The 14,129-nt window shown below is 37.7% G+C and overlaps 2 protein-coding genes across 2 annotated transcripts; both read left to right on the top strand.

Annotated features, from left to right (window-relative positions):
• The first annotated feature begins 936 nt into the window (after window positions 1–936).
• LOC104769595 (protein ZINC INDUCED FACILITATOR-LIKE 1) lies at window positions 937–4,669 on the top strand. Its single transcript, XM_010493847.3, has 17 exons — window positions 937–1,522; window positions 1,634–1,674; window positions 1,832–1,892; window positions 1,993–2,095; window positions 2,185–2,287; window positions 2,369–2,422; window positions 2,506–2,568; window positions 2,666–2,715; window positions 2,804–2,879; window positions 2,971–3,159; window positions 3,247–3,334; window positions 3,412–3,497; window positions 3,590–3,697; window positions 3,789–3,833; window positions 3,937–4,025; window positions 4,122–4,165; window positions 4,292–4,669. Exons 1-17 carry the CDS (start codon window positions 1,378–1,380, stop codon window positions 4,381–4,383), a joined length of 1,437 nt encoding a protein of 478 aa, XP_010492149.1. The 5' UTR covers window positions 937–1,377; the 3' UTR covers window positions 4,384–4,669.
• Window positions 4,670–6,368: 1,699 nt separating this feature from the next.
• On the top strand, window positions 6,369–10,060 carry LOC104769596 (protein ZINC INDUCED FACILITATOR-LIKE 1-like). The gene is made up of 17 exons (XM_010493848.3): window positions 6,369–6,778; window positions 6,894–6,934; window positions 7,086–7,146; window positions 7,321–7,423; window positions 7,523–7,625; window positions 7,698–7,751; window positions 7,841–7,903; window positions 8,044–8,093; window positions 8,179–8,254; window positions 8,341–8,520; window positions 8,609–8,696; window positions 8,778–8,863; window positions 8,954–9,061; window positions 9,197–9,241; window positions 9,350–9,438; window positions 9,564–9,607; window positions 9,743–10,060. The coding sequence occupies exons 1-17, from the start codon at window positions 6,631–6,633 to the stop codon at window positions 9,832–9,834; spliced, it is 1,431 nt and encodes a 476-aa protein (XP_010492150.1). The 5' UTR covers window positions 6,369–6,630; the 3' UTR covers window positions 9,835–10,060.
• Window positions 10,061–14,129: the final 4,069 nt, after the last annotated feature.

Below are 14,129 nucleotides of genomic sequence, written 5' to 3' on the forward strand. Positions count from 1 at the left end.
TGGTCAAATAGTTCAACATATATGCTTTTAGGCATGATTAATTTCCATATTTTATAAATTGAAAACTGATAAGATAACTTTTGAAACAAGATTTAATTTCTTAAGATTTTGGAGATGTTCTTTATAATTTGACAAATACTCCCTCTGTTTTATAATATAGGATATTTAGAGAAGTATTTTTGTTTCATAATATAACATGTTTCCAATTTTCGATGCAATTTTTAGATTAATTTTATAATTTATAGTATTATGTTTATGATTGGTTAAACTTTTTAAAAGTAATTATCTCTTAATATGCATGTTTTAATTAAAACATTCTATATTTTGAAACGGAGGGAATATTGTTTTGATAACTTTTAACAAGGTAAAGTACAGAAATTAAAATCATTGAATTTTTTAATGGTCCACCACAAAAAGACCACCGAAATTAAAAAGCTAAAGTTTCTTATTAAAAAAAAATGGATTTCTAAACATGGGCGTCCAACCAAACTCTTTAAAAGTCAGGTAACGCAGATGTTACCACCACTCACTACTTCAAACATACCATTAAATGTCACCTAATTTCTAGTACTATGCTAAAGACATCCCATGAACGTTGTTGTTTTTTTGTGCAAACCATTGTATACCTTCCCCAGAACTGTGCACGAGGCTTTACTACAAACTACCAACGAAAAAGTTGAAAACAAGTTTGGGAATCTTGTCCTATTATTAGGTCACCCATTACATCATAATATTGGACATATTCAAAATTTACAACGATCTTATCATATAAAAATATAAATATAGTAGTGGTCTATATTGTCGACTCAATCAAATTCAACAACCACAACGTAATCGGGTTTATACAGATGAAAATTTTCACGTAACTCAAAAAATTTTTTACGACAGACGAGTATGTATATTATATAATAGATAAACAAGATTCACGAGTAAGACCTTGCAAGCAAGATCTCAATAATTTTGGACAAGAGTTTGCATATCAACTCTGCAGGAAAATGACATTTCAATTTAAAACATTATTTTTTTTCAGTAGGACTGACGACAACTGAAGAGGCCTGAATTCATTATTTATTATTACATATATAAAAAAAAAAAGACAACAGTAAATGAAAATATTTATGATTAGTAATAAGAGAGGTGACATGTCATAGCGATTGGTAAAGGCAAAGGACAAAGTTGTTTTCTCCTTCTCTCTCTTTCTTTCTTTATTTTTGTCCATGTTATATAATTAAATTTTTAAAGTTGTCATTTGTGTAAGAGAGAGTACGTGAAAAAAATCATATTTGCATCAAGACCATATCGCCACATCTTCCTCCTCATTGAAAAACCCACATCTCCCCAAATTACTAGGAGGATTAGGATTGATTCGGTGTGAGAATGGCGGAAGAGTATGCGGAGTGTTTGCTAGGGAATAAGTACCATGAGGGTTGTCCTGGATGCAAAGTTGACCAGATGAAGAGGCTTCGCCGTGGCTTTCCTTTCTGGGAACTTTTCTCCGTTTGGATCATCGTCCTCTGCACTGGTAACCTAAAACCTCTCTCTCTCTCTCTTCTTAATATATTTCATTCGAGAGAAGATGATGATCATGTTTATATATAATCTCAACAATAATGATTTTTTTGCATCGTTTCAGCTCTACCAATTTCTTCTCTGTTCCCTTTCCTTTACTTTCTGGTGAGTGAGTAGTGACCACATACATAATGCTATAAAGTTTTTTACTTTACTACTCACCCGAATATACATGTTTGTTTTTGTTTCGTAGTGTTTTGGGTTTTAGTGATTATTAAAAACGTGTGACATTAGAATCTGGTTGTGATATATTTTGGTGTAGATTGATGATTTTGGCATAGCAAAGAAGGAAGAAGACATTGGTTTCTACGCTGGATTTGTTGGTGCGTTTGTACTTGCCTTCTCTTGGACCATTTCAGCTTAATATAATTAATCTGTTTCAAACTCACATTGTGTGTGTGTGTGTGTGTTACCTTTTTGAAGGTTGCTCTTTTATGCTGGGACGAGCGTTGACATCTGTGATCTGGGGACTTGTTGCTGATCGCTATGGTAGAAAACCTGTAATTCTTATTGGAACCGCTTCAGTGTTAGTATTTTTGTTACATTTCTTCAGTCTCTCATAAGCCTTTTGTTATATTTCTCAAAAAAAGACTAATGCTTTGGATTCTGTTACAGGGTCGTTTTCAATACTCTGTTTGGTCTAAGTTTGAATTTCTGGATGGCCATCATCACAAGGTTTTGTCTCGGTAGTTTCAACGGTTTACTTGGTCCTATCAAGGTCTCTTCTCCTCTCCTCTTCTTAAACATTATTCATACTTGTTCCATTGAATACTCTTGAATCTCATTTTGATGAATCCAGGCATACGCAATGGAAATATTCCGTGATGAATATCAAGGTTTAGCACTCTCTGCAGTAAGCTCCTTGTTCCAAAGTTTACCTCTTTGTTATTCCAGTTTTAATATAGAGCAATTTAGAACCTTAACTTATCTCTGTAGGTTAGTACAGCATGGGGAATTGGACTCATCATTGGCCCTGCAATAGGAGGTTTTCTTGCTCAGGTCTTCCTCTCTAACATAACCATTTCTATATATCTTGTCCTTTCACTCTAACTTTCTTGCACTTCTTGATTCTTGTTTAATATCCTGAACTTTGTAGCCTGCAAAGCAATATCCAAGTTTATTCTCACAGGATTCGATTTTTGGCAAGTAAGTGTTATTTTCTTATCTTATTTCCTCTTCACTTTCATTCATCTAATAGATATATAGTCTCATTGGTCTATACATCATAATGCAGATTCCCCTATTTTTTGCCATGCTTTGCAATATCCATTTTTGCGTTCTTGGTGACCATAATTTCGTTATGGATTCCGGTATGCTCTTTACTTTTTTTCTGCTCCATGAAGTCTCTAGTTACTATGTTTAATTAGCTTAAGCCTAAAGATGGTTGCTTCTTCTCTCCAGGAAACATTGCACAAACACAAGTCTGATGAAGATGAGTCTTTTGATGCTGTCAAAGTTTTGTCTCATGATCCTGAATCTAATAAAGTGGCAGAGAAAAATGAAAAAAGTTCTCTCTTGAACAACTGGCCACTAGTTTCATCTATCATCGTCTACTGCATCTTTTCACTTCATGATATGGCTTACTCAGAGGTGAGAGACTCTTCTTCCTCTTCCACATTCATCTTTTGTTTATTTTGGCCCATGGATGAGAAATCTTCAGCTTTTTTTCTTCGATAGATCTTTTCATTGTGGGCAAACAGCCCGAGGAAATATGGAGGTTTGGGATATACAACTGCAGATGTTGGTTCTGTTCTTGCAATTTCAGGTGTGTCCATACGTCTCAAAGCTAACATTTGTCAATAGAAATTGTAATGTTCTGACCTAGACACTACTTCTTTCTAGGCTTTGGTCTCCTTATCTTTCAGCTTTCCCTCTACTCTTACGCGGAGAGGAATTTAGGCCCAATCATAGTTACACGTATATCAGGGGTAACCACTCTAATCATGTTGTTCTTGCTGTTAGACTCTATGTTTTTGAGGATGAACGTTCTAATCTTGTGCTTGTTTTGGATACTCTACAGTGTCTGGCTTTAGTTGTTTTATCAACTTACCCACTAATAGCAAAGTTATCTGGTGTGGCCCTCACCCTGACAGTAAATTCTGCATCCGTAGCAAAGAACGTTTTAAGCGTAAGTCTCTGATAACTTGAAGGTAGAAGAATGTGTTAATTTGGAATTTGGTCTATATCCTCAACATTTGTGTGTGTTTTTATGTGTGTAGACTTCTGCCATAACTGGATTGTTCATCCTTCAAAACAAGGCTGTAGTAAGTATTTTTTACATGATTGATTTATTTTACTATTTAGTTAGGTAAGAAACCAGCAATGATTAGAACCTAGCTCATTAAAAAAAATTATTTACAATAATAGAGACAAGATCAAAGAGGAGCAGCTAATGGGATTGCCATGACAGCGATGTCTTTTTTTAAGGCAATAGGTCCAGCAGCAGCAGGAATCATGTGTGCAACTTCTTCTACCTCATTTTTTACAAAATTATGTTTGGTTTATTCACAATTCTCTCATTTTCTTTCGTTTCCAACTTTGTTTATGCGCAGTTTTTCTTGGAGCGAGAAACGTCAGAATGCTTCTTTTCTCCCTGGTAATGTCTCAGTCTTCATGTTCATTACCACATTATGAATCAACTAGCTATATAAGTTTGAGAGTTTAAACAGTTAAACCAAGTGAGACTATATATATTAAAGATGGTGATCATAATGTGGTGCAGGCACCCAAATGGTATTCTTTATACTGAATGTGGTATTGGCACTCGGAGTACTTATGACGTTCAAACCGTTTCTAGCTGAAACACGACACTAAGAAGAAGGCAGAGAAGATTTCGATGGTAATATTCAAATTACATGGGATTGTATTTTGAATTGTAGATTTGTATTTTGTCTGATGCCAAAGTTAGATCAGAGATGTGTGTTTAATACTAATATATGGCACGGGGAACTTAGAAGAAACAAAAATTTGTTAGGATCTTGTCATCATCCCCTATATATATATTATTGGACAAGTTGTTCACAAAATTTTGAATCTCATGTGTCAGTAGTCAGAACAATTGTAATAAGTTATTTTAAAAAGAAAATATCTCTTTTGTAAATTAACTACAGCACATATATGTCATTGTTTCAATATATACGCGATCAGAATTTGTTCCCGGGTCAAGTTTCTAGATACTGAAAGGTAAAATTCGTGAGTGATCCGGAATAAAAAAATTGCAATTGCTTTTCGTAAGTGATGATTCAACCACTAGAGTCAAAACAATGATTGATGATTGTAAATATTTGACCTTTAATTTTGTTTTTAATCAAAAATCTAAAGAAATGTATTATTTTAGGACAACAAAATTTTATGACAAATCTGGTTATTATGTAACAGAAAGAAAGAAGAGAAATAACAAAAAAAAAAATCGCAACCATCTATATATTTTACTGTAATTTTTATTTACAAAATCAATAATATTTATCAGTAATTAGAATCTAAAATTCGATTGTATAGTGTATATATATATATATTTAAAGTATATAAATTTTTTGTATAATAATTAAAATTTAACCTGTGAGAATTATTATAATATCAATCTTATATTATCATATCATATGAACAAATCATATGAACAAAGAGTTTTTAAAATTCATTCTAAAGATTTTATGAAAATGTAATTAAATGATATAATTAAGTTAAAAGAGAATATAAAAGTTTAATTTTGGGTGTTAATTATATTTTCGGAAAACTGATATAAAATTATTAAAATCTAATGACAAATAAAGGAAATAGTGCTTAGAGCTCTATAAGTACGATACATCAGCACTTTGTGTAAAAATGCTTTTCTTTTAATATATAAAAGATTAGTCAAAACCGTAGACGTGTCGCTTATTTTAGTTGTTGTAATTTACACGTTGTCGTCAATACACACAAGTGACAAGATAGATAACCATCTCCTTCTTCCTTTAACAATCTTCACGTGTGTTTTTATTGCAACAGACGAAGTAAATGGAACAAAGTAAAAATAACGCAGACTAGCTTGTTGAGAGAGTGCCGCACGCGCTGAAGGAGAAGAACTGAACAATGAACACCCCTCATCTAAACCAATAATATATTTCTATTGTTAATAAATAAACCGGACAAACCGAGAAATCAGCCAACAAGCCAATAGCTAAAACCGACACCATCTCTCGTATAGATAGAGACACCTCATTGAAAAAAGGGAATCAACAGAACATTTACATGATATATGAAGTACTTTGATCCCTCATTGAAAAAAGAGTATGTACGTCTACGCATCAGCCACATATAAATACTATCTCAATTCGCTATTTCGTCGTTAAGCTCGAACTTTTATTGAAATCCTCGATTTATATATTATATATATCCCCATAAAGGACCACCGAAAAAAGTTAAATTTCATCTCCGTACGTTTTAAAACCAAATTTCTCTGAAAGTGAGCGTCGAACAAAACTCTTGAAAAGTCATAACTCATATGTTATCACTTGCCAACTTATCATTCATGTACTCAATCAACCATTGTCAACTAATCTTTTATTATTCACATGGACGTAAAAGAAAGAAAAGAACAAAAATAAGTCACATGGGTACGTGATTTTATGTTTCTTTGGAGAAACAATTTTACTTTTCCTATATCAAATTTATAGAAAGGATATGGAAATATTTAAGTGTTAAAGAGAAAATAAGTAAAATGTTGTAACCAGACAAAAATGTAAATAGTGCAAAGAGTACGTAGTGTGAGGACTGACGACCGACAAGGCAGATTCCCTTTTTTCTTTTTTCTTTTTAAAAATGCATATGAAGAAATACGAATGTGACTTGTGAGAGGCTAAGAGGTGACATGTATGTACTATGTACGACCTAGATCGTTAAAACCATTCGAAATTGGTAGGATAGATAGAGATATTGGAATAAGAGGTGTGTGAAAATGCGAACGTGATTAATATATATACGACACTAATTGAGAGGAGACGTGTTCCAAATCTCCATCTTCTTCCCTCTCATTTTTAACCACATCTTCCATTCCAAATTGTTAGCTAGAGAGGTGTAGGAAAAATGGCGGAACAAGAGTATACGGAGTGTTTGCTAGGGCAAAAGTACCATGAGGGTTGTCCTGGATGCGAGGTTGATCAGATGAAGAGGCTTCGCCGTGGCTATCCTTTCTGGGAGCTTTTCTCCGTTTGGATCATCGTCCTCTGCAGTAGTAATACAAATCTCTCTGACTCTCTCTCTCCTTATGATCATGTTTTCTTATCTCTATATATATAATTTTATTATAATCTCAAATAACGATTTTGCATTTTTTTGTAACGTTTCAGCTCTACCAATTTCTTCTCTTTTCCCTTTCATTTACTTTATGGTGAGTGAGTAGTAGTGTGAGTTACCATGCCGCACGTACACACATAATGCTTTAATTTAAAAGTAGTCTACTTTACTCGTCGGAATATATTAGTTTTTGTTACGTTGTGGTTTGGATATTTTGGTAAAACGTGTGATATATATTGGTGTAGATTGATGATTTTGACATAGCAAAGAAGGAAGAAGACATTGGTTTTTACGCTGGATTTGTTGGTGCGTTTGTACTTTCTCTTGGACCATTTCAGCTTATGTGATAATTGTTAAAGTACTAGTGGAATAAACTTGCATCAATATATAAAGTGGGCTTTAAATACATATTGACATAACCTAGCCCTCATCTCAATTATAATCTGTTTCAAACTCACTGTGTGTGTTACCTTTTTGGAGGTTGCTCTTTCATGGTGGGGAGAGCGTTGACATCTGTGATATGGGGACTTGTTGCTGATCGTTATGGTAGAAAACCTGTAATCCTTATTGGAACCGCTTCAGTGTTAGTAATTTTATTATATTTCTCTCTTTAATCTCTCTCTCATAAGAAGCCTTTTGTCATATTGCTCAGAAAAGACTAATGCTTTTGATTCTGTTACAGGGTCGTTTTCAATACTCTGTTTGGTCTAAGTTTAAATTTCTGGATGGCCGTTATCACTAGGTTTTGTCTCGGTAGTTTCAACGGTTTAGTTGGTCCTATTAAGGTCTCTTCTCCTCTCCTCCTCTTATACATTATTCAATACTTGTTCCACTGAATCTCATTTTGATGAATCCAGGCATACGCAGTAGAAACGTTCCGTGATGAGTACCAAGGTTTAGCACTGTCAGCAGTAAGCTCCTTGTTCCAATGTTTACCTCTTTCTTTTTTTCCAATTCAATAGAGCAATTTAGGAATCTTAACATATCCCTGACCCTGTAGGTTAGTACAGCATGGGGAATTGGACTCATCATTGGCCCTGCTATAGGAGGTTTTCTTGCTCAGGTCTTCATCTTTAACATGAACATTTCTATATATCTTGTCTTTTCACTCTACCTTTCTTGCACTTCTTGATTCTTGTTTAATATCCACTTTGGCTACCTTTCTTGCACTTATTGATTCTTGTTCATTTTTGAACTCTGTAGCCTGCAACGCAATATCCAAGTTTATTCTCACAGGACTCGATTTTTGGCAAGTAAGTGTTATTTTCTTATCTCCTCTTCACTTTCATTCAGCTAATGTATATATACAGTCTCATTGGTCTATAAATCATAATGCAGATTCCCCTACTTTTTGCCATGCTTTGTAATATCCTTTTTTGCGTTCTTGGTGACCATATTTTCGTTATGGATTCCGGTATGATCTTTACTTTTCCTGCTCCATGAAGTCTGTAGTTACTGTGTTTCATTTACTCCCTAGAGATGGTTGCTTCTCCTCTCCAGGAAACATTGCACAATCACAAGTTTGATGATGTTCAGTCTTTTGATGCTGTCAAAGATGATCCTGAATCTAATAAAGTGGCAGAGAAAAAAGAAAAAAGTTCTCTCTTGAAAAACTGGCCTCTAATGTCATCTATCATCGTCTACTGCATCTTTTCACTTCATAATATGGCTTACTCAGAAGTGAGACTCTTCTTTTTCTTCCATATCCATCTTTTGTTTTATTTTGGCCCACATGTATGAGAAATCTTCAGCTTTTTTTCTTCGATAGATCTTTTCATTGTGGGCAAACAGCCCGAGGAAATTTGGAGGTTTGGGATACAGCACTGCAGATGTTGGTTCTGTTCTTGCAATCTCAGGTGTGTCCATACGTCTCAATGCTAACATTTTCAATAGAAATGTAATGTTCTGACCTAGACACTATATCTATATCTTTCTAGGCTTTGGTCTCCTTGTCTTTCAGCTTTCCCTCTACTCTTACGCGGAGAGGAATTTAGGGCCGATCATAGTTACACGTATATGTGGGGTAATCACTATGCTCATGTCGTCTTACTGTTAAACCTTATGTTTTTGAGGATGCACGTTCTAATCTTGTGCTTGTTTTCAATACTCACAGATTCTAGCTTTGGTTGTCCTTTCAACTTACCCACTAATAGCAAAGCTATCTGGTGTTGCCCTTACCTTGGCAGTAAATTCTGCATCCGTGGCAAAGAATGTTTTCGGCGTAAGTCTTTGATTACATTAAAATAGAAGAATGTGTAATGTGGAATAATTAGTTTATATTCTCAAAAGTTTTTTTTTTTTTTTTTTTTTTTTTATATTCTCAAAAGTTGTGTGTGTTAAATGTTAACGTGTGTAGAGTTCTACTATAACTGGAACGTTCATCCTTCAAAACAGGGCTGTGGTAAGTTATTTCACAACATTGATTTATTTTACTATTTAGCTAGGTGAGAAACCAGCAATAATTAGAACCTCATTAAATTCTTTATATATATATACACAATAATAATAGGGACAAGACCAAAGAGGAGCAGCCAATGGGATTGCCATGACAGCGATGTCTATTTGTAAAGCAATAGGTCCAGGAGCAGCAGGAGTCATGTGCGCAACTTACTCTACCTCATTTTTTTAAACATTATTATGCTTCAAATTTTGTTATATATAAAACAAACAAACAATCGCAATTCTCTTATTTTCGTTTCGCTTACAACTTTGTTTATGCGCAGTTTTTCTTGGAGCGAGAAACGTCAGGATGCTTCTTTTCTCCCTGGTAATGTGAAATCTTCATATCTTCGTATATAATCCACATTATGAGTCAACTATGTAGCTATATAAGTTGAGAATTTAAACACTTAAATCAAGTGAGACTATATATATTAAAGACGGTGATCATAATGTGGTGCAGGTACCCAAATGGTATTCTTTATACTGAATGTGGTATTGGCACTCGGAGTTCTTTGGACGTTCAAACCGTTTCTAGCTGAAACACAACATTAAGAAGCAGTGAAGAGTTTTATGGTGGTATACAGATTACATGGGATTGTATTTTCATTAATATCGTATTTGTTTAATAATATGGCTGGGCACGGCCGGGGAAAAAACCTTGTTAGACTTCGTACTGTCATCATCCTCTGTATGTTATTGGACAAGTCGGTCACAAAATCTTATCTCTTTGTAGAACAGTTGTAAGAAGATATTTTTAGAAACAAATTTGTTTTGTGAACTAGTACTGTAGTGACCCTCACCAAGGGGTAAATTTCAAAATGAAAACCCAAGGCCAAAAGACCAAGAAAAGAAGCCAACAAGGAGATTAGAATAATTGTTGAAGGGGAATCCGAGAAATTATGAGTAAATTGAGAAATGGCCGAGTTGACCGCGACGTACCATCCGAGTCATCTGAAGGACCGAGAGTTGTCCGACGCGTACCACAAAGTACCGGGAATTGTCGAGAAAGTCCGAAGGACCGAGAATTGTTGAGGATGTCCGAGGATTTACCAAGGATGTCCGAGAGTTGTCGAGAGTAGTCGACACTGTCCGGGAAGGAGAACCGAGAGTTGCCGGTAGCGTCCGAGAGGGAGGACCGAGAGTTGCCGGTAGCGTCCGAGAGGGAGGACCGAGAGTTGCCGATAGCGATCGAGAATTTCCGGAAAAATTAAGGAAATAGTGATTTATAAAAAATCAACCAATCAGATTTCATGCAGCTAGTGGAGGATTATTTAAATCATAGTGGAGTTAGTGGAGTTAGTGGAGGAATTAAATAATTCAAAGTGGATTAGTGGAGCTTAGTGGGAGAATTAAATAATCCAAGAGAGCTAAGTGGAAATCAAGGTGGCTAAGTGGTTTTCTTCCAAGTGTTAAGTGGTGCTCTAATGAGGAGAGTGCATGCGATATGCATTGGTCGAATCCGCCGCCCAAAGCACTCACACTCCACTATAAATAGAGGCCTTAGGATCCTTAGAAGCAATTTTCGTTCATTCCTTCTTTCCCTTAGAGAAAGATAGAGAGAAAGAGTTAAAGAGAGAGAGTTAGGGAAAGAGTTAGAGAGAGAGAAAGTTAGGGAGTGAGCAAGAGAGTTCTTCTCATAGAAGTTCTCATCCGCGCGTGTTAGCGAAGTGCTGCTGTAGGAGCCGTTCGCGTCAAGTCCTTGCTAGGAGTCCGAGTAGATTGTGTTCTTCTCAGCCAAGCCAGGTGAGTTTCGAAGCATGTGATATGGCACATGATAGGTGGGATTTTGGGTTATTTTCGCTTAAGATTTATGGTGAAATCTAAGCACTTTCGTTGGGGTGTTGGGGTAGATTCGTTTCTTTCCTTTCTAGATCGAAGTTCTAGGAAGTTAAGTCTCGTTTATTGCTTGTTTGCATATTGGTGTGAGGTTGTGTCTAGCGCTTAGTTTCTAGTTATTTCTCTAGTTACTAAGGCTTGCATGTTGCTTGTTTGTGATTGCATGTTGGCTTGTGTGCTTTGCATGTTGCTTATTTGTAATTGCATGTTGGCTTGTGTGCCTTGCATGTTGCTTGTTTGTGATTGCATGTTGGCTTGTGTGCCTTGCATGTTGCTTGTTTGTGATTGCATGTTGGCTTGTGTGCCTTGCATGTTGCTTGTTTGTGATTGCATGTTGGCTTGTGTGCCTTGCATGTTGCTTGTTTGTGTTGCATGTTGCTTGTGTGCATTACATGTAGTTGTTTGTAGCTTGCATGTAGCTTGTGTGCTTTGCAGGTTTGTTTGGTTGTGTGTTGAGGTTGTGCAGGAGAAGACTTCCCCAATGACCGTAATCGGTGCGGATTACGAAGACTCGGAGAGACGGGATTGCAGCCTTGGGCCGAGTACTACACGACGGTGTAGGCGAGAGAGCCTGTTGAGAGGAACTCGCATGTGATGTTCTATACTCGCGTGCCTTTGTGGCTGTGAGTATAGGTGTTCACGGGTATGGGGGAAGTGATGAAGTGAGGAGGTGATGTAGCGTTGAGGCATTAAAGTGAAGGGGAGAAGGTCCCTTGGACTGGAAGATGACGAAGAGTTGTTAGCTTCCGCATGCGTATACTTTGATAGTATACTTGGAGATTGCTTAACTAACTTGCATATTTTATTGCTTGTTTTTCTTGCTTTTGGTTTGCATGTTGCAATTGAGTGCTGCATGCAGTTAGTTAGCTTGCATGTTATGTGTTGTTTGTTGGGGTTTGGGTTTTGGTTTCTTGTTAGGTTGCCGAACTCACTGAGTGATGTAGCACTCAAGACTCCATATTTTTGTGTTGCAGGTAACCTTAGTGGGAAAAGCCTTAGCGGGGAGCACAGGACGTTAGGCCAGCCGGTGTAGAGTTGCGTTGCCTTTGCAAGATGTTTTCTTTTGTAAAATTTACTTAATCGTATTTTGGCCTTAAGCCTGGCGCCATTTTCGTATTAATGCTTTATGGACTATTTTATGAAGTAAATAAAGTTGAAAGTCTTTTTATTTAAGTTGTTTAGTTTTCAAATGGTTCCAGCCTTGTCCGGACCAACACAACGCACCAGGCCGCGAGGGTTGCAAAGCCTAAGTAGTCTCGGTCGCGGGAGGAATAGGGAGGACCGGTCGGGAAGTCGGCAGCTTCCGTCCCTCAGCCGGATCACCCCGGTGCAGTTCCTATAGTGGCGTTCTGTGGCTGTCCGTTGGCCTGCGTGGTCATAGGACGGTTCGGGGGCGTTACAATGGTGGTATCAGAGCATGGTTATGATGCTTATGGAACCTGCGTTTTCAAATGTTTTATCGAGTAAACGAGTCGCAAAGGCAATTTTAGGAAACCGGTACGTCCTTGTGCATTTTAGGTAGATGGGATTAGGACTTACCCTTGGATGCATGTGCAGATGTCAGACCGAGGAAGTCAAGAGGGATGGTCGTGGGGTGATTCAAGAGCTGATGGAGAAGAGTGGCGAGACTCTTTGGGGGATGAACAATATGATGTTGAGAGAGAATGGCAAGAATCGGTAGGGGGTGATCGATACGATGTCGAGGGAGCGACAAGATCAAGAGAGAATGACGATCGGACAACAGAGAGGTTGAGTTCCGAAAGAAGTGGGTCGCAAGGATCATTATCCGGAGAAAGAATAAGATCCATGATGGAAACATTCTTCGGAGGAGACTGGTCTGGCCCGCGTTTTAACAATCCGGGTCGACAGCAAGCAAGTTTCCATCAAACGCCTGGTGTACAACGTGCATATCACGAACCATATGAGCCAAGGGGTGTGCCGCCAAGGCAAACAAATGTCTCTGACGAGCCGAGACAAAGGAATGTACCAGTGGAACCAAGACAAAGGAGTGTACCCGAGGAGCCAAGACAAATGAATGTGCGCGAAGAGCCAAGAGGTCAAGAGAGTGGACCAAGAGATCTTTTGCAAGATGCAATCCTAGAGTGGACAACGCTCTTGCGACAACAACAGGCTCCGAGCTTTGTGAAGATCGTGGAGACTATGAGAAATTTGGGAACCGAGTATTTTAGAGGAGGAACAAACACCTTTGAAGCTGATAATTGGTTGCGAACCATGGAGAGGAATTTTGAGGCAATCCGATGTCAAGAGGACTATAAGAAAGATGTTGCAGTGCACTACTTGAAGGATGACGCTAGTGATTGGTGGATCGGTGTGAAGAGACACTATGGTAGAGATCCAACATGGGAAGAGTTTCGAAATGAGTTCGAAGGAAAGTATTTCCCACCAGAGGCCAGAGACAGATTGGAGAATGAGTTTATAAACTTAAAACAAGGCGAGAAGAGCGTTCGAGAGCTAGAGGCAATCTTTACTCGACTGCGAAAGTATGTGTACCGAGGGCGAGACAATGAGGCAGCTATGACACGCCACTTTTTACATGCGCTACGACCAGATATCCAGAGTAGGCCCATGTCTGTCACTTACCAACGAGTTGACAAGTTGGCAGAGAGAGCTGTAAATGTGGAGGGGCACATAGAAATGGAGAAGGAAGCCATGCGAAAAGACCAAGAGAAGGGCAATGCGAAGATGATACCAAGTGGTAGTGCAACCCGAAAGAGGAGTCGATCCGACCAGGAAGGGAGTAGTTCAAAACTGGTGAGAAGAGGAGTTGTGTTTCTCATGTGGAGTGTCGGGCCATTGTTTTCGAGAGTGCTCGAGGGCAGGAGAGAGTGATCGCCCAGTGCCATCTCACATCATATGTTACAATTGTGGCAAGAGTGGCCATTACATGGCAGCTTGTCCGATGATCAATGCCATAGAAGCGAAACCAGAAGAAGAATATCCCCCACTGACCAGTCCCGAGGAGGAGCGACTTGTGAAGCGGCAAGTGAGAG

This window comes from Camelina sativa, chromosome 20, assembly GCF_030686135.1.
Source record: "Camelina sativa cultivar CO46 ecotype springtype chromosome 20, ASM3068613v1".
NCBI classification, from domain to species: Eukaryota; Viridiplantae; Streptophyta; class Magnoliopsida; order Brassicales; family Brassicaceae; genus Camelina; species Camelina sativa.

Excerpts from the sequence above, each read along its gene's own strand:
- LOC104769595 (XM_010493847.3), top strand. The coding sequence starts at position 1,378 with ATGGCGGAAGAGTATGCGGAGTGTTTGCTAGGGAATAAGTACCATGAG. Across the intron at positions 1,893-1,992 it reads TTTCTACGCTGGATTTGTTG|GTTGCTCTTTTATGCTGGGA; the intron begins GTGCGTTTGTAC and ends ACCTTTTTGAAG. Across the intron at positions 3,335-3,411 it reads TTCTGTTCTTGCAATTTCAG|GCTTTGGTCTCCTTATCTTT; the intron begins GTGTGTCCATAC and ends ACTTCTTTCTAG.
- LOC104769596 (XM_010493848.3), top strand. The coding sequence starts at position 6,631 with ATGGCGGAACAAGAGTATACGGAGTGTTTGCTAGGGCAAAAGTACCAT. Across the intron at positions 7,424-7,522 it reads CTTATTGGAACCGCTTCAGT|GGTCGTTTTCAATACTCTGT; the intron begins GTTAGTAATTTT and ends ATTCTGTTACAG. Across the intron at positions 8,255-8,340 it reads TATTTTCGTTATGGATTCCG|GAAACATTGCACAATCACAA; the intron begins GTATGATCTTTA and ends TCTCCTCTCCAG.